This window comes from Girardinichthys multiradiatus, chromosome 15 (genome assembly GCF_021462225.1).
Source record: "Girardinichthys multiradiatus isolate DD_20200921_A chromosome 15, DD_fGirMul_XY1, whole genome shotgun sequence".
Taxonomy (NCBI): domain Eukaryota; kingdom Metazoa; phylum Chordata; class Actinopteri; order Cyprinodontiformes; family Goodeidae; genus Girardinichthys; species Girardinichthys multiradiatus.
In genome coordinates, this window is record NC_061808.1 from 12474126 (window position 1) to 12499668 (window position 25543).

At 38.2% G+C, this 25543-nt stretch overlaps 2 protein-coding genes across 2 annotated transcripts in view; one reads left to right on the plus strand and one right to left on the minus strand.

The window, feature by feature from the left end:
- Window positions 1–1174: 1174 nt before the first annotated feature.
- Window positions 1175–11767, plus strand: sytl3 (synaptotagmin-like 3). The gene is made up of 13 exons (XM_047387309.1): window positions 1175–1408; window positions 1916–2125; window positions 3482–3549; window positions 3709–3760; window positions 3855–3921; window positions 4005–4077; window positions 5650–5777; window positions 5900–6022; window positions 6175–6344; window positions 6431–6527; window positions 6818–6988; window positions 7924–7957; window positions 10290–11767. The coding sequence occupies exons 1-13, from the start codon at window positions 1311–1313 to the stop codon at window positions 10295–10297; spliced, it is 1299 nt and encodes a 432-aa protein (XP_047243265.1). The 5' UTR covers window positions 1175–1310; the 3' UTR covers window positions 10298–11767.
- Window positions 11768–13045: 1278 nt separating this feature from the next.
- ezrb (ezrin b) overlaps window positions 13046–25543 on the minus strand; it is a 37742-nt gene continuing 25244 nt past the window's right edge. The window contains exons 8-14 of the mRNA XM_047388642.1: window positions 21711–21807; window positions 21245–21408; window positions 18896–19026; window positions 18268–18428; window positions 15774–15866; window positions 15377–15616; window positions 13046–14330 (exon numbers count right to left, since the gene is read on the minus strand). Of these exons, the coding sequence (XP_047244598.1) occupies window positions 14166–14330; window positions 15377–15616; window positions 15774–15866; window positions 18268–18428; window positions 18896–19026; window positions 21245–21408; window positions 21711–21807 (1051 nt within the window). The 3' untranslated portion in view covers window positions 13046–14165. The remainder of the gene's footprint in view (window positions 14331–15376; window positions 15617–15773; window positions 15867–18267; window positions 18429–18895; window positions 19027–21244; window positions 21409–21710; window positions 21808–25543) is intronic.

Below are 25543 nucleotides of genomic sequence, written 5' to 3' on the forward strand. Positions count from 1 at the left end.
TGTAAAATGATTTTTAAGTTAACTTATGTATTCTGCAGAGATGCTGCCTGAACATCCACCAAAAATATTTACCAAGTGGACAGACTTAAAATGACTGCTACCAATTAGTCCCATTTGCAACCTATACCATCAACACTATTCTAGATCAAAGATGTAAAACAAAAACTTCAAAGAAGTTCAAAACTGTACGAATCACATTTATTTGCTTTAAGGAATATGCACAGAAACCATTCATATGGAAAAAAAAAAAACTCCTAATAGGAATATCAACAAATTCTCAACACTTCAACTTCTGAAGATGCTCGTGGTCACAGTTTCCTTCAGCTTTGCAATCCAGGATCTATGTTGAACCGTCAGAGGTTGCTCGTCTGCAATAATGGCAGCAGACCCATTCGTCTGTTAAGCCTTATGTGATGTCATCAGCCCAAAGGCACACAAATAAGAATTAGCAAGAGTTCTACTCTTTTTGAAGTTAGTGTTTTATGTAATCTGGCAGTGGAAATCCCCACTGAGGTCTTTTCTTGTCAGTGCTCAGATGTAAATGCACAAAATATACTACTGACTAGGATCTTCAAGACGCTACAGTTTGTTCTTAATTACACGTTTTCGCACGGTTACTCAGGGCTGTCATTTGTCTATTTTACAGAGAAGTTGTATCCCTTCAAGGAAGGGATAAAAAATGATCTGAATTGGTAGTCTGTCCTCCTAAAAGGAGAAACTAGGCCACAGGAAAACATCAGTCATAAATAATGCAAGCCTTGGCATTTGGTTTGTTTTGCGGCCATCAGTGAAGCACCACTGAACTTCCTACAGCTGAGAGTGCAGGTTAATATCTCAGAGGGGTAAAAAGGTGAAAGTGATACTGACACAGGACACTGTCTGGAGGATAACAGAATATCTATAGAAAAGAGGAAGTAAATTTTCTCTTGAAGCCTAAAACATTTATGAATGATGGAGGTCTGAAATTACTGTGAAGAAGGGAACATCATCAGGGTATTTCCAGTGAGTCTGAGTACAAATTTGTAATGCAGTTAAAAACGCATCATATTTGACTGAGGAATGGCAGCTTAATGAGATCATAGACAGAAGAAAGAGAAGCTGGGCTACAGTTCTACTGACCTTTACTATCTCTCTTTTTATTTAACCTTTCAGCTCCAGAAGGCAAAAGAGGAGGTCTGAGGGAGGGTCCTATAAGGGGAAGGTTTAATGAGGAGAGAGAGAGGAGGAGTCATAACAGAGGACAGAGGAAAGGAGAGAGGAGCGCCTTCAGACAGAACAGAACCAGAGACATCCGATCAAAAACTTTAAACATGGATTTAAGTATCCTTCAAATTCTGGAGAGAGACAAAGTCCTGGAAGTCCTTCACAGAGACAAAAATCTGCGGATGATAGAAGAGGAAAGGATCAGGTGAGTAATTTGTGCTAACGAGTAAAAGATAAAACCGAATCTTAGAGATGCAGGAATGAGTCCGAACTGACCGCTCGGATGGAGGTCTTCAAAAGAAACAGGTCGGAACTTACAACAAATGTGACGCGAACGTTTTGGTCTAAATACAAATGATTTCCAACATGATGCAATGATTAACTCCATGAGCTGCAGAGACCAATCCGGTGCACAAATCCAAGCAGCGAATTCTGTATTTTTCACATTTCCTTACATTGCAATCTCAAATTTGATGTATTTTATTGCGGTTTTATGGACCATCAAGTCCTTATATTTAATTGAATTGAAATGCTTTAAAATCTTTACACATTATTGTTTGGAAAATAGCTCAGTGGTTTTAGGTCTGGACTTTGACTGGGCCACTCCGAAACATGATTGGCGGTATGTTTTGGGCTGCTGTCTTGCTGAAGGGTGAACAGGTCTTTTGGAGGCTGCAGCAGATCTGTGAATTTCTGTTTTTTACCAACTCAGGAAAATGAAAGGCGAGCTCCAGGAGCTGCGGAGGAAGGGTGCTAAGAGCTATACCAGACAATACGGAGAGAGGACCTGCGCCCGGTGCCAGAGGCCGCTGGGGAAGTTCTGGAACACGGGCGCCGTGTGCCGCGGCTGCAGCCACCGCATCTGCAGCAGGTGCCGTGTGGGTGCAGCAGACTGGAAGTGCACGGTGTGCCATGCCTATAGGTGAGATATGCAACCATACCGATGCATTGCGTGACTCAGTGTGCTCAAATCAAAGCTAGAAATGACACTTTGTGAAGAGCACCTTGCAGAGCGCTGGTTAGCGACATAACCGATACTTTCACTTTGCAGTCTGACTTTATGTCAAGACATTATGTTCTCTATTGTGAGCAAATCTGTTGTGAGAAAAGTGAAGCATAGGGTCTGGAGATCATCATTTTCCTAATATCCAGAGCAGTTTCCAATAAACGGAGAAAAAAAGAGAAAATTAAAACTGTTTATTTCTTCTCACATTTATTCCAGTTAGGACATATGAGGAGCCAAAGAAACATGAATTTATGATAGAAAGTCTTGCTCCAGAACCAATTTGGCACTGAAACAACTGTACATCTGGGCTATTTTGCACTTAAGTAGCTACATTTGTGAATTAAGGAGATAGCTGGTCATAAAAAAAGTTGTAAGTAATTGTACGTTATTTTTTGAAAAAATTGTAATACAGCCAGTTTACTCTCAGACAGATTACAGATTAGGGCCCCTAATTAAACCTTCAACTTCCATTCTTGAATCACATAACCACATTCCACTGAGGCAGACATGAGTAGATCACAGAAAACTAATTTAAAATGTATTTTTGTAAAAGCAGATACAAAACATGCCCCTGGTGGGTACTAATCATAGCTACATTTCATTACATAAAAAGTGGTATACTAACAACCTAAACTATACAGAGGTACGAAATGTCCATGGAGTAAAATAAGCAGCACCCCGTGTTTGGTGAGACACCTCCTATATGCCAAGATAGGCTTAAAAATTGTTGCTATTTTAGTGTCTTTTCTTTGATTTCATGTAAAGCATTTTGGATTGCCTTGCATATGAATGGTAATGTAAATGTAATGTAACAAGCACGCAGCATCACACATCTACCCCTTTTACACATAACCCACCTGGAATGTTTTTTTTTTGGGGGGATGGTGGTTATGCTGAAAAGCTCAATCTTAGTCACATTTGTCCAGTCCTGGCATGTATCTCTAACTGGTTGGTGTGTAGGCAGCACCTAATGTTTGATATGGAGACCTGGTGAGCCCATAATGCCATTCTTTGCTGCACATCCCTTACAGTAAGCTTTGGAGATTTAGAACAAGGTGGCATAATAAGCTTGGATTCTATATGCATTGGTAGAAATGGTTAAAAGGATATTAACAGTGTCTGATTTGAAAGTATAGGACACACAAGGATAAACTATAAAATTATAATTTCAGATTAGCTGTACTTTCTGCCACTTTCTTTTAGAGAATTTGAATTATTTTATGATATGTGTTATAATTTTTCTTTTGCTCACACTTTGTCTCATCACCACAGGGAGGTGAAGATCAGATCAGGAGAATGGTTTTTGGAAGAAAGGGCCAAGAAATTTACAGTCACCATAGGTCTGTTTATCATTTATTATTTATTTTATTGAATTTATTGAGGATCTGTGCCTTTTTAGTCTTTTTCTGCTTCAAGAACAGCTAATGGTACTGACTTATTCAAAGCTTTCCATTAACTGTTTAAGTGAGTCTAAATTTGTACTATTGTCACTTTTGCAGACAAATTTGAGACAGTTGGGGAGAAACTATTAAAAATCTACGGTGTTCAGAGGTATGATTCACCTCTACCTATTTACTCTGCTTTCTTTCATTCAATTAGTTTGTTGTGCATTTTCTCTAATCGCTTTATGTCTTGAATGTTGCAGACATATAGCCGTTGTGCCTCCAACCCCTCCACCTCACATGGAATGTGTTTTTAGAGACAGATTTAGGGTAAGACACTGATAAATTCCAATTTTACATTATAGTCAAACAGATCAACAGACTGACACCTGTTAATGTCTTTTGATCTACAGGAACTGAAGAATTCAAAGCCTTTTACACATTCAATGGAGGATATTATGGTTTGCTTTAGGAGTCACATTAAAAGTAAGTTCTTTTTTCTCCAGTGAATTTGTCAATACTGACCTTAGTTACTGACTAACTGACTCACGTTATAACAACAATGTTTTAGTGGGATTTCTTGTGACTGACCAACACACAGTGGCAAATAAATTATGAAAAAGGGAAAAAAAAAAACAATACATGTTGTTCATTTGTATTCAGCCCTGCTGGATCCATACGTTATAGGACCACCTTTCACTGCTATAGACTCTGGAATGCCTTGGGTCCCTACCCATTTCACTCATAAAGGGACTGAATCTGTTGCATAATCTGCTTTGCAAAATAGCTCAAGCTCCATCAGGTTGGATGAAAAACAAGTTACAAGTCTTCCCACACATTCATAATTGGATTTAGGTCTAGACTTCGATGTAAACCATTTCATTGCAGCTCTGGTTGTATGTTTAGGGTTGTTGTCCTGCTGGACGAGGAACATCCCCCTAGTTTCAAGTCTTTTGCTGCCTCTAACAGGTTTTCGTCCAGGATTCCCCTGCATTTAGCGCCACCCATCTTCTTATTAGCTTTGACCAGCTCCCCTTTCCCTGCTAAAGTAGTTTGTATTTGCGAATATATAAATATACATAATCCAATCATACAGACAGATTAGAATTTACTCACATACATTCCAAGTCAATCCTACCTATAACACAATGCAGTCTGATTCAGTTTTTCTATTTAAGGAACCCCAGTCTATTGCTTCAAGTCATAAACTTTGCAGCAATTCTTCCATCTAAGCAAATCTATGATGATAGTGCGTTGCATGCTATCACCACTGCCATATTCCACTGTGAGGATCGTTTTCAGTGCAATGTGCAGGGTTAGTCTTTTGCGAAAAGCTACAATTTTCTCCTCATCTCCCTCACATGACAGGTGGCAAAGTGCAACTAGGACTTTTTGTGGATTTCTTTTAACTATGGCTCTTCCATTAAGGCCAGATTCATGGAGTCCACGACTAATTGTCATACTGTCAACTGATTCTGAGATGTTCTGATGCTGTTTGTTCACTAAGGTACCAAACAACCCCCTGAGACTTTCACAGAACAGCTGTTTTCATACTTAGATTAAACTGCACACAGGTAGACTGTATTTAATCAGTAGAGGACTTATAAAAAAAGGGCTGCTCTGGAGGGGTATCACAGCAAAGGGGGTTTAAAATAATTGCATGGCACAATTTTCAGAGTTTAATTTGTAAATTTGTCTTTTATGTTCCTTCTACTTCGCAAACACTGTTACAAGTTAGCATGGTCAGATTAGTTTAGAAACGTGACTTCCTTAGGATGTTATATCAATGTACCTTAATCTGTACTCCAGGAAACTGAATATACGCACAGTGATAACCGCAGAGGAAATAGGTTTGAGCTTATACAACACAGGAAAAAAAAAACTTTGATGTTTTGTAGCAACTGCATCTGCACAGGCTGCAGAAACAGATATAAAGATATCTGTACCGGACAGGCTTTTAAGGCAGTCGGAACCTTTTTCAGGCCAAATCTGAAAGCTCAGCATGTACTTGGTTGTTGTCTATATTTGGAGTGTGCAACTTTGTGTTTTTCATTGCAGAATTTTCCAATTCTCAAAATGATGTAAGAGGAGACCTGCTGACAGTAGACACAAACCAAAACGGGACGTGTTTTCAATACAGCCCCCAAAAGAGCCTGTCGGACACAGACATCAACAAGTCTTGCTTCGTAAGTCTGAACTTTATATTCAGCATGACAGGAACATCAGTCACCGAGCTCCAGAGGCCTTAGAGAGAAATGACCTGACTCTAAAAGTATATCAAAACAAACTATTGCTTTTTGTTTTCCAGCTCTCTAAACGTGTAAGTCTTCCAAATCTGTTCAAGAAAACCAAAGACAGCGACCATGAAGGTTCATCTACAGGTGCAGAAGAAGAAACCTCGTTCAGCTCAGAGCACTCTTTTAATAAAAGAGTGAGTAAAAGCCGGTGATCAAAGATAAAAACAAAACATCCTCAAACATCATCCTGTAATTGAAATATTTAAGAGAAAGATTGTTCTCAGTCGCACTCCTTCGTACTGAATCTTGATGATGAGCTGCAAAACTGTTGTTATTGATCTCTCAGGGCAGCATCAGCAGCATCAGCACCGAGTGTGGAATCTTTGAGGGCATCGTTGTGGCCGGGGAGATGGAGCTCGCTGTGGCCTACAACAACAGCAGCTCCTGTCTGGAGATCACAGTCAGCGCCTGTAGAAATCTGGCTTATGGAAACAGCAAGAAGAAGAAGAGTCACCCGTAAGGACACCCTCAAAAAGAGTGTTCTGAAAGCTCAGCTATTCTCTATCTGAGCCTCATTATCCTGTGTGTATTCCCTTGTGTAGATATGTAAAACTCTACGTGCTGCCCGACAAGAACAGTAAACTGAAGACATCGGTGAAGAAAAACACAACTGACCCTGTCTATAATGAGGTTTTTAAGGTAAAAAGAGAAAATACTGTGATTTTCAGTAGTCCCTATGAGAAGAAAACAGCAGCATCATCTGTCTAAAAGGGATGTATTATTAATGTATTAGTCACAAATCAACCATATACTGGTTCTAAACCATAATTAATTGGCATTCAATATTATTGTGGTTAAAAATCATAGCAGATTTATGTATTTTTAATGCTAAAAAGTCATTAGAGACCGTAACAAAATCAACAGGGGTAATAAAAGACTTATAGACTTATAGTCTTTTGTTAATTAAGCCTTTCTCTGCCATTTCACAGTATAACATAGAGCGCCATCTGCTGTTTGGAAAGAGACTGCAGGCATCTGTTTGGCATTCGGGGATGTTGAAAAAGAAAGTGTTTCTGGGTGAGGTGCTCATTCCTCTGGATGGCTGGAGACAGGAGAACAGCACCTTCCAAGGCTTCTACTGGTACCCACTTTGTCCAAAGGTATGTGAAATTATAACTTAAGACAGGGACAGAAACATTGAAATATTGTCTAGTATTTCTGATTGAGGATATTTTTATCTATATACAAGTTATGCAAAGTTTTAAAGAAATATCTTCATTAATTGTTTAATTATCTCACTATGAAAAACATGATTTATGGCTTTCATTTAAGAGTGACATGTTGGATCAGATGGCTGGAACATGAATGAAATTGGGTTTTCCAACAGGACCGTGATTCCAAACACACATAAAACTGGTTTTATAATGGATAAGGCAGGCTAACTGATTGAAAATCCTTGGGCTATGGTTAGAAGCTGGGTCCATGACAGAACACCAACCAACATAAACAAACTCTTTCAATTTTGCCAAGAAGAGTTGTCAATTATCTAGCCCAGAATTATGCCAGGAGCTCCATGATGGCTACTGCAACCTGCTGAGGGACATTTATCCAGATATGAATTGTTGTGTATGTATAGATTTGAGTATGTATATACAATTTTGACCCTTTGTGGATTAGAAAAATATGCACAATAAATTCAAACTTCAAATTTTTACTGTTTTAAAAAGTTGTATGTTGTATTGTCAACCCACAGTAAAAGGCAGAACTGTTCAAACATGTATTTTAAAGATTACACCATTATTATCTGTTCCCAGACAAGGATGAGTTTTTTTATCTTCTGTGTAAAGTGGAAATTAGTGTTAAATATACTGTATGTTCTTTGGCAGTTGTGATAGATACATTTTTTAATTACCAAAACATAAAAAGAGCTGCTGCCTTGTATTAGCATTGTGTTGCAATTCACAACTAAATGTTCTTTAATCAGCATTCACCGGTATTTTCTGTGACATGCTCCTATTGTTTGAATATTTGTTGTAGCCTTTGGAGAAGAACTTTTCCTTAAAAGTTCTTCCTTTTGTGTTTCTATATTTATCAGGTTGAGACTACAGAGTACAATGGACACAGTCATGGTGAGTTTCTGTGTTTTATTTGTCTGTATTCACTTTCAGTGAGAACCCTTAATTTGCATATGATCTTGTTTTCTGTTTTTGTATTTTTTCTTTTTTTTGCATAAAACACGTTTGTACACTTAACCTCGAAACAGACTTTTGTTTTATCTACACTGTAAAAGGAACACCACAGCAGCACTGTAAATATCATATACTCTAACATATACAGGTCCTTCTCAAAATATTAGCATATTGTGATAAAGTTCATTATTTTCCATAATGTCATGATGAAAATTTAACATTCATATATTTTAGATTCATTGCACACTAACTGAAATATTTCAGGTCTTTTATTGTCTTAATACGGATGATTTTGGCATACAGCTTATGAAAACCCAAAATTCCTATCTCACAATATTAGCATATCATTAAAAGGGTCTCTAAATGAGCTATGAACCTAATCATCTGAATCAACGAGTTAACTCTAAACACCTGCAAAAGATTCCTGAGGCCTTTAAAACTCCCAGCCTGGTTCATCACTCAAAACCCCAATCATGGGTAAGACTGCCGACCTGACTGCTGTCCAGAAGGCCACTATTGACAACCTCAAGCAAGAGGGTAAGACACAGAAAGAAATTTCTGAACGAATAGGCTGTTCCCAGAGTGCTGTATCAAGGCACCTCAGTGGGAAGTCTGTGGGAAGGAAAAAGTGTGGCAGAAAACGCTGCACAACGAGAAGAGGTGACCGGACCCTGAGGAAGATTGTGGAGAAGGGCCGATTCCAGACCTTGGGGGACCTGCGGAAGCAGTGGACTGAGTCTGGAGTAGAAACATCCAGAGCCACCGTGCACAGGCGTGTGCAGGAAATGGGCTACAGGTGCCGCCTTCCCCAGGTCAAGCCACTTTTGAACCAGAAACAGCGGCAGAAGCGCCTGACCTGGGCTACAGAGAAGCAGCACTGGACTGTTGCTCAGTGGTCCAAAGTACTTTTTTCGGGTGAAAGCAAATTCTGCATGTCATTCGGAAATCAAGGTGCCAGAGTCTGGAGGAAGACTGGGGAGAAGGAAATGCCAAAATGCCAGAAGTCCAGTGTCAAGTACCCACAGTCAGTGATGGTCTGGGGTGCCGTGTCAGCTGCTGGTGTTGGTCCACTGTGTTTTATCAAGGGCAGGGTCAATGCAGCTAGCTATCAGGAGATTTTGGAGCACTTCATGCTTCCATCTGCTGAAAAGCTTTATGGAGATGAAGATTTCATTTTTCAGCACGACCTGGCACCTGCTCACAGTGCCAAAACCACTGGTAAATGGTTTACTGACCATGGTATCACTGTGCTCAATTGGCCTGCCAACTCTCCTGACCTGAACCCCATAGAGAATCTGTGGGATATTGTGAAGAGAACGTTGAGAGACTCAAGACCCAACACTCTGGATGAGCTAAAGGCCGCTATCGAAGCATCCTGGGCCTCCATAAGACCTCAGCAGTGCCACAGGCTGATTGCCTCCATGCCATGCCGCATTGAAGCAGTCATTTCTGCAAAAGGATTCCCGACCAAGTATTGAGTGCATAACTGTACATGATTATTTGAAGGTTGACGTTTTTTGTATTAAAAACACTTTTCTTTTATTGGTCGGATGAAATATGCTAATTTTGTGAGATAGGAATTTTGGGTTTTCATGAGCTGTATGCCACAATCATCCGTATTAAGACAATAAAAGACCTGAAATATTTCAGTTAGTGTGCAATGAATCTAAAATATATGAATGTTAAATTTTCATCATGACATTATGGAAAATAACGAACTTTATCACAATATGCTAATATTTTGAGAAGGACCTGTATGGTGCTGATGGGGTGTAATGTGCTACATTGGATAAGCAACAGTTTATCTCCAGACTTTCAGTACTTTTAGGAGAAAAGACTGAACTGAAAATATTCTCAAACTCCGTGCCACATTTAGCTAAGTTTAAGTTTTAAAAATAAAACAATAAAAACCCATCACTAGACCTGATATCTGTTCTTTCTTTTGACCACTAGATGTCAGTAAAGCGTCTATTTTACGGTCTTCAATGAGAACTATAAAGTCTCTATGAGCATAGTTACCACTAGGCCACATGGCAATGATCGACTAACTGCGTTTATCAAAGGCGTCAAACACCCTCCCCATAATGCAAACACTTCTCAGAATACCTACGTCAGTGTATAAATAATCTCAATAGGGATCAGTGGATCTCCTTGTGTGTGCACTGCAGGCTGACAAGGTGTGACCTGTGTGTATTAATAAATGCATTGAAGAGTAGAGATTTAATAGGAGTTATCATGTGTCAGTATTAATAAGTCTGTGTGATGTGTTTAGGTGTCTGACAAAATGTGGGAGACAAGGAGCTCATCGAGAGGTGCCCATCTCTCTGAACTAGGATCTGCTGGACTACAAGCTTCATCTGGAAGAGGCTTGAATGTACTCTAATAACAGCAGATGTGTGCTTTTAACAGTCAGTAGCAACACTTTACTTTAAACCCCTCCTATGAAGCATTCCTAAGCACTGTATAAACAAAAATACCATGTTATGGAATTCTAGCTTTTCTCCTCCAGTAAACTGTTTATAAGAAGATAGAGATGGAATGCATAAAGTCTATGGATGAATTAGATGTATGTCCTTCTTCTATTGAAGGCTATTGTTAGCCGGCAAAAAGGAGCAATGTGCTGTTTAAAGACTGTAAAGGCTTTAACACCAGTTTTGACTGAGTTCTACCATGCCTTGGGCAACCCAGTCAATCACAGCTATCAGCCACAGTGTGCATGTTTCATACTAAAGGAGGGTGAAAAATATAAAGGACTTCAAACTTAACTGAAACAACTTTTTCCATCCATTGAAACTATTTATGACATCTAGAATATTCCAGATCTAATAATCTGAACAATTGAACACATTTTTAAACAACTGTAAATCTCATTTGTAGTACAATTTAGTAGGTTTAGCAACCTGTAAATTATCTTAATGTAAGTTAATGAGGTTTTTTTTATTCCCAACTAAAGTCTCAAAGATGAAGGTGTAAAAAAACTGGATAAACCTTATATATTGCCTAAATATTTACCGCTTATAAACATAACCTTTTTAAAGTAAAGTGTTACTCTTGCACTTATAGGTCACTTTGTTGTATTCAGGCTCCCTTTCAGATTCAGATCCATTACTATTCTCTAAAAGTCTGCATCCCAAAGGACATGATTTGAAAGGGTTGACATTTCTGACAAAATGCAACCTGGAGCTACAGCCACCCCATCCCAGGAAGTGGTTACTTCAGCAAGACGAGTGGGCCTGGCTGGCTCTTCAGCATTTCCATCTGCACAGTGATGCCTTTCTTGTTTCGAAGGAAGCAGCATGTGCAAGACTTTCAGAGGTTTCCAGGCTCTGGCACGCTGTTATTCTGGAAGCACAGTATTTTTTGAGTCACCATGGCAACTGGAAAACTGCTCATTTGCTGTGACTATTGCCAGACATAAAATCTGGCAATACTCAGCATCACACCACAACAACAGACTCTGTTATTATTTTTATTATTTAAACTACTCTGCACTTTATTCGTCATACAAAGAACTGTCTATTTAATTACAGCCGTCCTCTACATATAATGCCTGTAATTTATGTAGTTTTGATATGCCATGTTTGTCATGATCTATTTATTTCTACCTGTGTTCACTGTCATGCCGCGGTAGCTGCCTGAGGCAGCGGCAGAGATAAGACCCAGGTCAGGATGTTTTTTCTCTCTACCTGTAAAGAAGTTTTCATTTACATTCAATTAAAAGTCTTAAAGTAAAAATGTTTTAAAAATCAAGACTATTTTTCTTTGTCACATTTCTTATGCTGAATTTGAAAAGTATTCATATCCCTTAAACCTCATTTTATTTGGGATTTTATGTGATAGACCAATGCAAAGCAGGACTTTATTGTAAAGTGAAATAAAAATGTGGTTTTCCTAAGTTTTTACAAAATTTACGAGGTGTGGAACGCATTTATGTTCAGTCCTCTCGAGTCAAACATGGTAGAACTACCTTTTGTTGCAAGTCCTTCAAGGTATGTCTCTACCAGCTTTGTGCATCAGGACAAAAACTTTTGCCTATTCTTTCCAAAATAGCTGAAGTTCAGATTAGATTAAGAGCATATACAATAGTATGCAATAAATTAGAATATATGTTCCAATGAGGGTTGTTTGTCAGATTGAGTTTTTTTTGACAATCTTTAAGCAGGTATAAAACATACCTTTCAAAAAGCCCACATTTCTGTATGTTTTTTTTTTTTTTATTGGTCTGATGTAATATTCTAATATTAAATGTGTTTTCATTAGCTGTAAGCAAAAAATCATAACAGAAATAAAGGCTTGAAAACATCAGAGTGCAGTTAATCTCTTTAATGTGTTTCACTTAACAAGCTAAGTTACTGAAATAAAAACTTTTCAACAATATTCTAATTTACTGAATTGGTCTGTATCATTCATCAATTTTCAAGTCTTGCCACAGACACACCATTGGATTTAGGTCTGGGCTTTGACTGGACCATTGTAACACATGCATATGCTTTAATCCAAACCATTTGGTGTAACCTTCTTTTCCCTTCTACCTCATAATTGTGCACCATGTTGTGTTGATTGATATAAAACCCATTTTATTTCTACACAATGCATATAGAAAAGCAGGGCCATTATAATATCAGCCAACTAATTTCCCTGCAGATATATTTATTACGCTTACTTTTCCTGTGGGTGTCTTAGATTTCATTTTAAAAACTTTGGTAAGGCGAAACAATTTTCTTAGACAAGTCTTCCTAAATAACATGGAGCAGACTGATAATATAAGACACAAATAAAATCAATCTTTTAAAAAACATTTGGAAAGAGCAAGTCAATGACATCCAGGTTCACCGTGTTATGAAAATAATCCCACAGTGCATGTTTGCTCTTTTGTTCTATTTGAAGGAAAATGCAAATGACTGGAGAAACTCTTCTGTGCAACTATTTTCCGCTCTGATCCACATGCAGCATTCTTAAAAAAAATATTCAACATTCCTTTTAAAGTTTTATTTCTTCAGTAAACTATCTAAAATGAACACGCAGAGGTGACAAATCAAGTAACTTTATTGGCAATATGTTGAACACCTCATTATAAAATGTACTAATTCAAGCATAGCTGAGTGTTTCTTCATGACAGCTTTAGTAAATGTTACTTCAGGCCAAGGAGAGAAAAGGGAGAATTTGGTGAGAAATCTAACTTTAAAAAAACTCCACATGATTGTAACCATCTGTGAGTGACCAGAAAGAAAAGCCACTTTAGGGGGTATAAAAAAAACTCAATATTTGCCCCTTTCTTATTCTGTAACAACATGACACTGAACAAACTGATAGAAATACAAATTGAATTTTGTGTACCGTTCGACGCAGTGCTGTGAATGATCTCCACATCTAATAAAAAGAAAGTAATTGGAGAGTTCATCTAAACGTATTTTATTTGTATGCAACTGGAAATCTCCTCTAATAAAATTAATAATTTACCATAAATCTCTAGTTAAGTGATCAAAAGAAAAACATGGAACATAAGACTGCTATTTTTTGGGTAAATATATAAAACCTCTGAAACATTAAAAGCTTTTATTATTAGTAGATAGCAAAAATATACAAACCAAGACGAAATACCCTTTATGTCCCATATACAGAATAAATATCAAACTATGCATATTTTTTTTTTACTTTAGAGCAAAAATAAACATAACTGGAAGTGTTCAAAAATAATGGAAAATAAAAATACATTTTCCTGCGTATACTGTCTCCCCTTTTCTGAGTGGTCGCTATGAACAACAAGCCATTTTCTTCCATTGCAACATTTTGATTACTAGATGCATTATAATAATTTTCCCACTCCTTCCTCAAACCTCCAGTGAAAAACAAAGGTGATTTTAGTCCGACTCCAACAACAACAACAAAAAATTACAAAATTGACAATATTAAAAACACTATCACACAAGAAAGGACAGAAGATTTTGGCACTAAGGTTTTGAAGAACGCTGCGTCCTGCCTCCCTTCTGCAGCGCTTCTACCACTTCAGTTAAGTCTGCTACCAGCGCGTGTTAAAAATGTCTTTGGGTGGGTTTGAAGGGGGTGTCTGTGTGTGTCTGTGTGTTTCTCAGCAGCAGATCGAGATAAATAGTGACCATTCAGAAAGGGTGTGCACTCGGGCGGCGGCTTATAAGGCCTCAAACTCGTCGATCCTCTGCTTGGTGTTGCCTTGCCGAATCTGTCGCAGGGTCTTGTATTTGTCTCGGCCGGCCCGCACGTTCTCACTGTGAAGGAGATCGTTCTGGGTGTTCATGGACTCGTCTCGGGCATGAGCCAGCTCGGAAGTCAGAGCCTGAATGCGGGAGGAAGAGAAAGCAAAGTAAGTAAAATATGTTGCAAAACCAGACAGCATTTATTGATGTGGCACTTAAACATCCTCTCCTATGTGACTGTTGGATTGACCTGGACTTGTTAAGTGGTAATTTGTGGTTCACCATGTCTGCTGAAATCATTTGCCACAGTATCACATTATGGGATTTCTTTTTAACTTTTTTTTACCCTTTTCAGTGTTCATTTCTCAAAGGATTTTAAATTATATATTATTAACACTGGTGTTGTATAGAATATTACATAGATAAATTCCATGTTGTAATCACTGAATTTCTCAAAATATCTTGAGGCACTTTTGTCATGCCTAGGTACCACTGGACACAAGTGAATGGATCTAGAACTAATCAGAACTCATGCAGAGTAAAAGTCCAAAAAGAATCTGAGAACAAGTTTGCAGTAGGCTCCTGTTCCAGAAAAATGCTTAATTAATTCAGCTCTAAATAGTTGCGTCTTCCCAACAGGAGCCTTTTCCAGGAACCAGAGCAGTTTTCTAGGACTGTTTTATAACACCTGTAGTTTCCACTGCAGAAACCAGGGCCAAATCAGGCGCAGACGTCTGCTGTATGCTGAGGTTGTGGGACGGAAAACAAATCATGCCAAAGCCATGTTTTAGCTATTAAACTGTAATTTTTCTATATTTTACAGTGTTAATGTTCTGAGATACAAAGTATCTCAGATTTTAAATTTAAATTGTAGTCTTCAATGAAAACAAGGCAGTCAGGATATCATTTAGTTTGTTACAATTGCACTGTACCATAAGATTCTGGGGACTTTGAATAACTTATAAAGCGTAATCACTATAAAAGAATCAGTTCTGCTGTGTGCAAGCTTCATAAATAGGACATTTGTAAGTCTATGGCAACTACAAGCCGTAATAAAGGCTCTATGTGTATTAGGTTACAACTTTACTAGCCATAGTCATCCTTTAAGCATAGATTTCTAAACACTTTAGCTTTAGATCCTGTGTGCTGATTTTGTTCCTGCCTGACTTGTTCCAGTTTTCCTCACCTTGAGCTGCTTCTGGACACGCTCATTCTTCTCGACCTCAGTCAGACGCTCCTCCTCCTCGCGGTGGTCGTGGAAGTCGGATACCTGCAGATCGGTGCTGTGCATGCTGTTGTTGTCCTCGCTGTCGCTGTTGTCATCCAGGTGGTTGTATGTGGGAGGGGGTGGTGGAGGCGGGGGCACTGTCATCACCATGTGCAGCTCCTCCTTGGTCTTAATCAGATCGTCTTGAGCCTCTCGGGCCTGATTTATACAGAAAGGGACAAATGTGTCTTTTCTTTGTCTCTCTGAGAAAGGTATTGTTCTTAGATGTGATCCAACTTTCACCTCTATGATGTACTATATTTATTTATCATGCAAAAGGCTGCAGACAGCTATACATTTCAGTTAGAGCTCTCACCCTGTTCTGCCATGTGCTAGCCTCCTCCTCCTTGTGTCTCCTGGCTTCCTCGAGCAGCGCAATCTTGGCTGAGTGCTCCGCCAGCTCAGAAGCCTGAAAACAAGACAGATTTTAATAAGGATATGCAAATATAATCAAAGCATGGATAAAAATGTTGCAGCAGCTCAGAACTGTTAGTGTTGTGTTCAACATGGCAGAGCTACAGTCTCAATCTTCTGATAAGTTTCATTTTCTTTTATACCCACAATAAGATAGATAAACTGTTTTTATAAACATACTCGATGATTAAGGTAATTGTAAAATATAAAAATGTCCTAATGATTTATATAAAAGATTATATACTTTGAAATGGAAAAACACAGATTTAAAAAACAACATTTTGTTAATCAATTAGATGCTTTTTCACTTTTTACTAGGGATTTTCCAAGTATCTGAGTCCCAATTAAAGTATTATTTAATCATTTGTATCAAAGATCCTTAAATCAACTACCAACACTGTTCGTTTACTGCTGCTGATTTAATGTCTGCCATACACCCACCTAGCTGCAATTTGCGTGACCATAAAAAATAAATAAATAAAACAAATCTGTGCCTATTTTCATATGCAGGATTTGCTAAATCTGTTATGAACAGTTTGTAAATCTAACAAATCTAGGTTTACCCCAACAATCCAACCTTTTTTTCAGGGTTTTTTGTAAAACTAGTGATTTTTAATTGATACCTTAGACAGGAAGAGGTGTCAGAGAGCTTAGGGTGTCTCCTCTATCCACTGGTCCATGCAAGCACTCTGACGCAACTTTGTTTTCGCTTTAAAATTACATTTAAGATTGAAAGCGAGGCTGTGTTTGTTGCTGCAGCTCCTTGTCTATCTGTGTCATGTAACCTAAACGTAGTCACTAATTTTAAAACATTCAAAGCAAAAAGACTGCGTTAATGAGGCAGGAGAAAATAAGTGCTCTGAGTTTTTTTTTCACACAGGAAGGCTGGTACTGCACTAAAATATGTTACCTATCAAGTTATCAACATGTCCTATCAAAACAGAGAATAAAAACATGCCAACGTTAGCCTTGTACTCCAGCAAACTACTTTGCATGAAAATATCATCAGCTGACGCAAGACATGAATTTAGGAGCTTGAATAAAACACTTTTCACAGTTTTAGATTTTGTGCACCTATCTGTATATTTCACTCCACAGCCATTCGGCTCCTCCTCTCTTCAATCAGAATAAATTATGCACAAATTCAGTAATTCAAATATAATTAAAATGTCAGGATACTTATCCTAATAATGTATTGTTTATTAATTTCACCTGTATTAAGTTGCCAAAAGATAGACAGTTATTTAAATAAAGTATCAGACTGGGACTTGGTATCAGTAGATATACAGTATATTCTTAAATGACGGATCAGTAAGGGTCCTCCTTCATTTCACATTAAATTTCAAATTTGTTCAGTATAAAAAGGCAAATCAACTACGAGAGAAATAAAAACCACAATCCTGAATGTTAGCATCATCTTAGGCAGTGAGACAGAAGTGGAAAAGCACGCTGCAGCTGTTGAGACACATTCCTTCTGACAAGCAGAGCTTGTTTTTCTTATATCGCAGAGAAGTGACTTTAGCATTAAATACTTCCTGGCGCTGCTCTCTCTGTGCTCGTTTATCCCACAGTGAAGCAACAGGACGTGGGATTTGTTGAAGAAAAATTCAGTGAAGGTGGACGGACTTTAGATCATTAATAATTTACCTGCTTTTAAACATTCTAAACAAGATGACGAATCTCCTAAATGCTTCTGGTTCAGTCAGTAAGAGATCAGGAGAGATCTTGCTTTTCTACGTGACCTTCCAAACTGTTGTATCATCTGGAAGGTCAGTCATGTATTGTACAGGAAATATCAGGCTTCCCCTTGTGGCAGATTAAACTCTTTTGTTCCTTTATCCTTCAAAAACAGCTGAAAAAAGAAGGAACTAAGGCGCATATCTTTACACTTATTGATGCATTCTGAAGTACTGAACTCTATTTATTATACGTTTTTAGAATTTTCTTTTAAGTAGCTGGGTTTTTTATTTATTGTTTTTTTTTTTTTACAAGTGATGGGGTGTGTTTTGTTAGGCAGCTTGTACCGCAAGACAAATTTCTGCATTAGCAGACCATTAAAAATTAGATTTTATTACACTGTACAAGCTTCTTCATTTGGTTTAGCTACAAAGAAGCAATGCAGCAGGCATCTGTCCCAAAAAAGCAGCTGATTTTAACTGCGAAACAGCTGAAAAACAAATACAAACATTTCCGTGGTCGGTCAACTGGAGACCAGGTTGCTTGCTTTGAAGGAACAAGGGTGTAGATATACTTGATAAAAACGTGGGAGAAAAGTTCCCCTTTATAAGATATTGTCAACAAATCTACCATTTTACCCTAAAGAAGAGTTGGGGCTAAATACAGGGCATGATTGGCCCACTTTCCAGCCTAAAAGATGGCTTCCTTAAAGCACTAACCAGCTGCTCCTGGGTCTTCAGCTGACTCTCAGCCTGGCGGGCCAGCTCCTCTTTAGCCAGCAGGGCAGCCTGACGTTCCGCCTCCAGACGAGCAGCCTCTTCCTCTGCCCTTCTGCGCTCCTGCTCCAGCATAATTGCTCTTTGAAGCTGGTCCTGCAAATCTAAAATGCAGAGGAGAGAGAGCATAAATACAAGGGCCATCATTTGACTGGTTAACCTGCGCAGTAAGTCTCCTTTAAACCAATGATTGAAGGAGACTGGTAAGGCCAACAGGAAAACATAAATTGACGTTCATGACCATGAGATAAAAGTTAAATAATCATTTATATACTGTATTCAATCATTCATGTTTTTATTTCTTATTTGAATCAGTTAATGACACATTTAATAATCATTTAATGGTTTATACATTAATTGAATTGTGGCACTTCTGGCATTCCACGGGAGAACGCCTAATTTTCTACCACAAGAACTAAGGTACAAAATGGCGACAACTACAAAAGTACGAAACAGTTAAGCGTCAAAATAACCAGCAACCCTCTGACAAAGGTTTAACATAACATCAGATATTATAGCTATTACAGCATTAATGAGCCGCAGAAGTAAAGCCCCCACCCCTTCCACACACCTTTCTCTGCCTTCTTAGTCTTCTCCTCAAACTGATAGAGCCTCATCATGAGTTCCTGCTTCTCACGCTCCATCTGCTCCTTCTCCTTCTCGATGGCTTCCCTTTTCTTCTTCTCGTTCTCCAAATGTGTCCTGCAGATGGACGGAGATGTCATAAAGCCTACCTGGTTGATGCCATGAATGCCAAGCTGAAGATCAGCAGGTTTTTCATGAAGGTGATCAACATGGCGCTGCAGAAGTATTGATACTCCCTTAACCTTCTGACATTTTGCCATGTTACAAAAACAAGCTTCAATGTATTTTATTTGGGATTTTATGTAACAGACCAACACAAAGTTTGTGAAGTAAAAGGACAGGATCCATGGTTCGAAAACAGATTCATTCAGATCTGGACTTAAACTGGGTCATTCTAACACATTATGTTTTGATCTAAATCACTTCATTGTAATGCTTGTTGCATCTTGACAACTTTAATTCTCTCCTCAACGGTCTTCCAAAAAAAGCCCTCTATAAAAATGGTTCAGAACTCACACTACAGTATCCTTGAGTGTTATGAAAGGCGCTTTTAAATAAAATGTATTATTATTATTATGTTCAGGGTTATGTGCAGAGTTAGTTTTTGTCACAAAGAATTCTGATTCTAACATATGTTTGCTGTGCCCCCTACATGACCTGTGATATACTGATACTAACAAAATGGCATCCAGTATAGCTTTCTTCTTGCCACTTTTCCATAAAGTCCAGATTTGTGGAGTGCACGACTAATAGCTGTTCTGTTGACAGATTATCCCACCTGCAGAAAACAAGTACTGAGCTATGGATCTCTGCAGCTCCTCCAGAGTAAGCCTGGGCCTTTATAGGCTGCTTCTCTGATTAATGATCTTCTTGCTCACTAATGTTCTCTAACAAGCCGCTGAGGTTCTCACAGAACAGTTGTAGATACACTCTAGAGCAACAGTTCATAAAAATGCAAGTTTCAGATATTTTTGGCAAATAAATGTTAAAAATCACTTATACTTTTCCTTCCACTTTACAACTATGTGCTACGTTATACGTCATAAAACTCAGTAAAATACATTTATTGTCCTGTAATGCCCCTCCTCCACTTCTTGCTTAAAAACGTTTGGTAGTGAAATGACAGAATGTTAAACCGTTATAAAGGGTATGAACACTTTTGCATGTTATGTTAATACGGCAGCTAAAAATAAGTAGCCGTTTCTGCAGCTTTTAAGGCAACACAGTCTAGAATGATCTTTATGTAAATAATATTTGCTTTGCACAGTGGCTGTTGTCAGTTTACAAGCATCTGGTAACATTGCTCTCATAAATATGACTGTACTGTTTATGACAGCCTGCCAAAGGATGCAGAGAAAATGCTCCTAAAAACCTGCATGATGTAAGTTGGGAACAACAGGTTTAATCATCTAATGTTACATCTGTATGTTCTTAATTCACTGTCTAATCATTAGGTTTGAGAAATACTTTAAGTATCGTTTTAAAAAGCTGTGCAACTTGCCACTGGATGATTCTGAAAATAAATGCCAACATATACATTTTGAGCAATTTGCTACAAAACAAGTGAACTGCAATTGATATTGATCAGCTCCATAATCAGCCTAGCAAATTAGTAGAACTCATTAGACCTCACAGTTGAGAATATTGAGCAACCAATTATCTTTTCAAACAAATATTAACTGCTTAGCCTCCATAAATGCTAAAATGTTTGCTGTCATTCATTTATGAAAAAGAAAAATTGTTTATTTGTGGAACAATATCAAGAGAGACAGACTTAAAAAGCTTTAAAAAGCATTGCACAGGGAAGACGTTTATACTGCCTGGCATATTTATTTCACAATGTATGTACATAATAAATATATTTGAAGATAATAACTAATTACTCCTGCTTCTCACATTGTTTGAATTATTCTGCCTGTTTTTGCTGCAGTAACTCCTCGATATCCCCCTGCATGTTTTAAAGAAGCATTTGCCAACTTTTCCTCCAATGCAGCCCAGCCTCTTACCGCCTGCTGAGAACTACCGTTTGTGAACCAGTCCTCTTGTCTTTCATGGTTTTCCTTTTGAATTTCATTGTGTCATCTGTGTTTTGTTACATCATTATGTTTGAACAGCTGTGTGGGCCAGACAACAGGCCAACAGCTGTGGCTGACAAGAGGGGAATTTTCCCGCTCAGTTCGGCCAAACCCAGAAAGCAGACTGACTGGATTTCTATTAAATCCTCCTCCATTCAGAACAGCTTTAATCAAGATGATAATAAAAGTAATACCAATTAATACCAATTAATTTTTTATCCCTCAAATGATTTATTTAAATTTAAAAAACATATCTTTACCTCTCCATCTGTTTCTGTTGCTTCTCCTCCCTGGCCTGAGACTTCATCTGCTGCACCTCGATTGTGTCTGGCTTGCGTCGACGCATGTAGAGGTCATGGTTGCCCATGCACAGCTGCAGGATGCTTTTGTTGATCCTTAGTCTCGGGGCATAAAACACGAAGTCCTGAAGTTTGGAGAGGAAAGAAATGGAGAAAGATAAGATCCAAATCAAAGAAAAGACACTTTGTTGAGATGAACTGCCTGCTAATCATGAACAGATGTAATTGTTTACTGCTAAATACAGAAAGAAAGAAAAACTTGAGGCCACACTTAAAACAGAAGCAAACCAGAGGGGCTCTCATATTGGTGCTCCCGCAGGGTATAACAGAAATTCTGAAGGTGAAGCAATTATAAAAAGGAACCAAAAGAAAATAAAAATCGAGCATAATTAAATTAAAGTAAAAATAATGTTGATGTTTTACTCACAGGGGCTTTTTTGTCAATAGGCTTGATGATGAACTTCTTGTCGTTGAAGGAAATGTTTCTGATCTCACTCCACGGGAAGCCGATCTTTGGCGTCAATCTGAAGAGGAGAGCACAAAGAAGACAGCATACAGAAGTTGTTACAGATGAATGCATAAACATGGGAAGCTTTACGGCTGACATATTGGGTTCAAAAAACATGGATAGACTCATAAATTATCATCACACTGTTTCTAATAGCATGTCAGAAAAGTCAAATGATACCGTTGTCCCGTCGATAATGATGCCCACCTTCTTCCAGTTTAAATATTTATTTTGACATGTCTGCATTTCAGAGAAGACAGGAAAAGGTAGATACAGCCTGGCTTAATATCTGAAATATGAATGCCATTATGCCATCTGTTTTCACTCGGCATATAATATGAAAAGACAAAATAAAATGGGATGGTGCAGTTAAGAACAGAAATTTTTTTTTTCTTCTTCTAATCTAAACTAATGCAATCAGATTTTCAAATCCACATAGCCTAAAATCTTTTGTCTGTTTTAAAACTTTTGCAGATAAAAAAAAAACAAATCTATCCATTATGAAATCTCTCGCCATTCTGCTATTTAGCAAATAGAAATAATTTCAGTGACACTGACTTAAAAACAGGAAAACGTCTGTCTGAATTCATATCAGATAGCGAGAAAAAGCAGTTGTGTGTCTTTTTACACAGTGTCTGTAAAAATCTGGTGAGTCTCAGTTGTAGTTGTGACATTAAGATGGCAAGTATAATGGTATAATGGTGTTGACAAAATACTTTTTGCAAATTCTGGGCGCTATTGCACCAGTTGAGCATGGTTTAAACACCACAGCCTGAGTATTGTTGCTGAACATGGGCATGTTTGAACATAACTAGAATTACCCCAGGAACTATAAATGGGAGACACTGCTATCAGAAGTAACCACCAGCTCATCACTTCAAAAAGATAACCTAACAATTCCTCTAGTTATTTCCCTAAAATCAAATCTGTCCAAAACTACATAACAGTCTAATCCTCTCCCAGGCTGACCGTGAACGTGATCAGGGGATAAATCAAGGGTGTGGTGGCTCACCACTCTGTTGTGCCAGACGAACTGAACTGTTGCCAGTCTCGCTCGACACAATGCAGAGCAGCACTGTCAACAGGGCCGACGCGATAGTGCCGTAATCTGGAAAAGCAGTCGCTGAGCACGCAGTGAGACTTGCTGCTATATAACACGCCAAACTGGAATTTCACTCCATCGCTGACCCTGACACATGCTTGTGGAATTGAGAAAACAATGTGTTATCTTCTGAATATTTCCTTTAGAGTTTGTGGTTTTATTAGATGTGTTCTATCAGTCAGTATGGATTGTACAAAACTGCCATTTGGAAAAAACAGGTTTCATTAATCTATTCGTCTGTATCAGGAATAATAAAAAGGCAGCTCAAGCAGAAGTTCTCTACCAAGCACCAGCATGACAAACTTCAGTGTTCAAAGGCAAAAAAAAAATGTCCTCGTGAAATGTCGCGGGTTTGAATCCTGACCTGTTGACATTTAATGCATACCTTTCCCTCGCTCTCTCCAGCCTTTTTCCTGTCAACGTAGTTTAAAAAAAATGTAAGAAATAAAGGAAGCTGGTACCTACAAAAATATCTTTAAAAGTGTAGACTTAAACTTTCAGTAGCTATGGCAGCAGGGAGAGTAACACTCAGAGCCATTTTAAGAGTTTTTAACCTGCAAAGTTAAAAAATTTACATCGAATAATATTCTAAGATACAAATTAAAAATGTATCAAAACTCCACAGGATTGTTAAACATTCAGCAATGTTTAGTTTGAATGGGGCCAACACGCTGATTTGTGGTTACTGTTCCTGCGAGATCTGTGGTTTATTGAAAACTTCCCAACTTAGAAATTATTTTAGTTTAGTTTCAGGGCTTAACTGAAATTAAAACTTTCATAATTTATGTTGTCTTTTTAGATAGCAAGTTACAATCCGATTCGTAGCTCTTCTCTCATTTTCTCCCACACGGAAAGTCATGATCTGTGCAGTTCATTTAAAATCCATTCCAACCACACCTTTCCTCACATTTTGGAGCAGCAGTACAAAGGTTTTTAAACCATAAACATTGTAAAATAATTCATTATGAATTCTGTCTCTCTCATTTCATTGTTTTAGTGGCATTTTGGACTCCTCTGTTGCTGTGGGCGGAGATCTGTGTTGTCAGATTACAGCAGCAGTCCCGCAGGAGGAAGGGCTGCTCGGCGTCAGGGGGACATGTCCCACCTAAACAATCTGGTTTTAGACCCCTGGAAATCCATGGTTAAAATAATTATTTGGAGTAGCACTCCAATGTCCCTCCCCCACTTGTTGCTGGACACTGCTGGTCACTTTTCACCTTAGTATAGTAATAAACATGGCTTCTTGTTTTAAATAAAAGTGATTATTGATTAATACTCAAATTATACTCATACATTTCTCCATGGATAGCTAAATAATAATGAAAAGGTGGTTTTATTTTTAATAAGGGTCATAGTGTGAGAATTTAATATTACCTGTGCCTACCTTAAAATATCAAAAGAGTGAAAATAGTTTGGATATTTCTAGGATTTTATTTAATTGAGTAACTTTCCCATCTTTAAACAAAGATGTTAAGATTTACAAATTAGGAGAAATGTTTAACATGCATTTGGAATAACCATAAGTTATAAGATATATGATTATATTAAATTTCTGCAGGATTTTTCTTCTAAAGCAGTGAATTTCTTTTATGTAAACTTTAGGAGCATAAGGAGTTAAATCAGCTCCAGGCTGCACTGTTGCATTGTGGATCAGCTGCCCTCATTGGGAGAGACTGTGCTGTAGATCAGCCTGACATTCTTAAGTGCTACAAAGCTTGAAAAACCAGTTGGCGTAGGCATGGTTACAGCAGAGGGCAGCGCAGAGGAGAGGCCATTCTGTGCTGATCACAGGAGGAGACGTTCAGAAACACACACCAGTCTTATGTTTATGAATGTTTTACAATTACAGTCACACTAGATGAAAGAGTGGATCAGCTTAAATAAAGTGGCACTCAGTAATCTCAAAAGACAAAGAATAAAGCAGTAAAGCTTCAATTAAAGTCCTCATCATGAAGAAGGTGACTGGCCTAACCTTTCATTGCCAAAAATGTGCTACGCTCGTTTCTTCCCCAGACAGGCCGGCCTTAAAAGTTCCCACAAAGGAGCCACTTTTAATGCAAGAAGGACTCTAATCTAGAGCTCAGCCACAGCAGAGTTGGCAGCATTTCCATTCCAGGTCAGTCACTGAAAGGCAAGTCACCTGGGACAGAGAGTTCCTTTAACACGGTGTACTTTCCTCCACTATTCCCACAGATAACAGGCCACAGGAGCTTTCTGAATTTAATTACTAAATTAAAATTTGGATATAATCTCCCACACTGTACTGCTCTGTAAATAAGGTGCACATCAAAGCAAATCTATATAGGATGTGAGCAGCAATCTGCAACAAATCTAAACATGTAGCCCCCCCCCCCCCCCATTAAAGAACATACCAGACACCATTCAGTAATGAAACAAAACAGGAATATTTACATTTCTCCCTTTCCTAAACAAGAAACGTAAGTGGTGACTGATGGAAGATGTGAACCTGGTTTAGCAAGTTTATCTTAGTGTTTTAGGTGGAAGGAACTAGGACTGAGTCAGGTGAAAATCACGACAAACGCCTAGCAGGGACACAACATGAGACATCTGCAGTTTCAATCTGATTGAAACTGTTGCTGCATGGATAATAAAGGTTCTGATTATCCAGAGGTGAAGTGATTAAATTACT

What these genes read in the sequence shown, in the direction of transcription:
- sytl3 (XM_047387309.1), top strand. Translation starts at nt 1,311, where the DNA reads ATGGATTTAAGTATCCTTCAAATTCTGGAGAGAGACAAAGTCCTGGAA. An exon ending in AAGAAGAAGAAGAGTCACCC is followed by an intron (nt 6,345 to 6,430) that starts GTAAGGACACCC and finishes TCCCTTGTGTAG; the next exon opens with ATATGTAAAACTCTACGTGC. An exon ending in GGTACCCACTTTGTCCAAAG is followed by an intron (nt 6,989 to 7,923) that starts GTATGTGAAATT and finishes TATATTTATCAG; the next exon opens with GTTGAGACTACAGAGTACAA.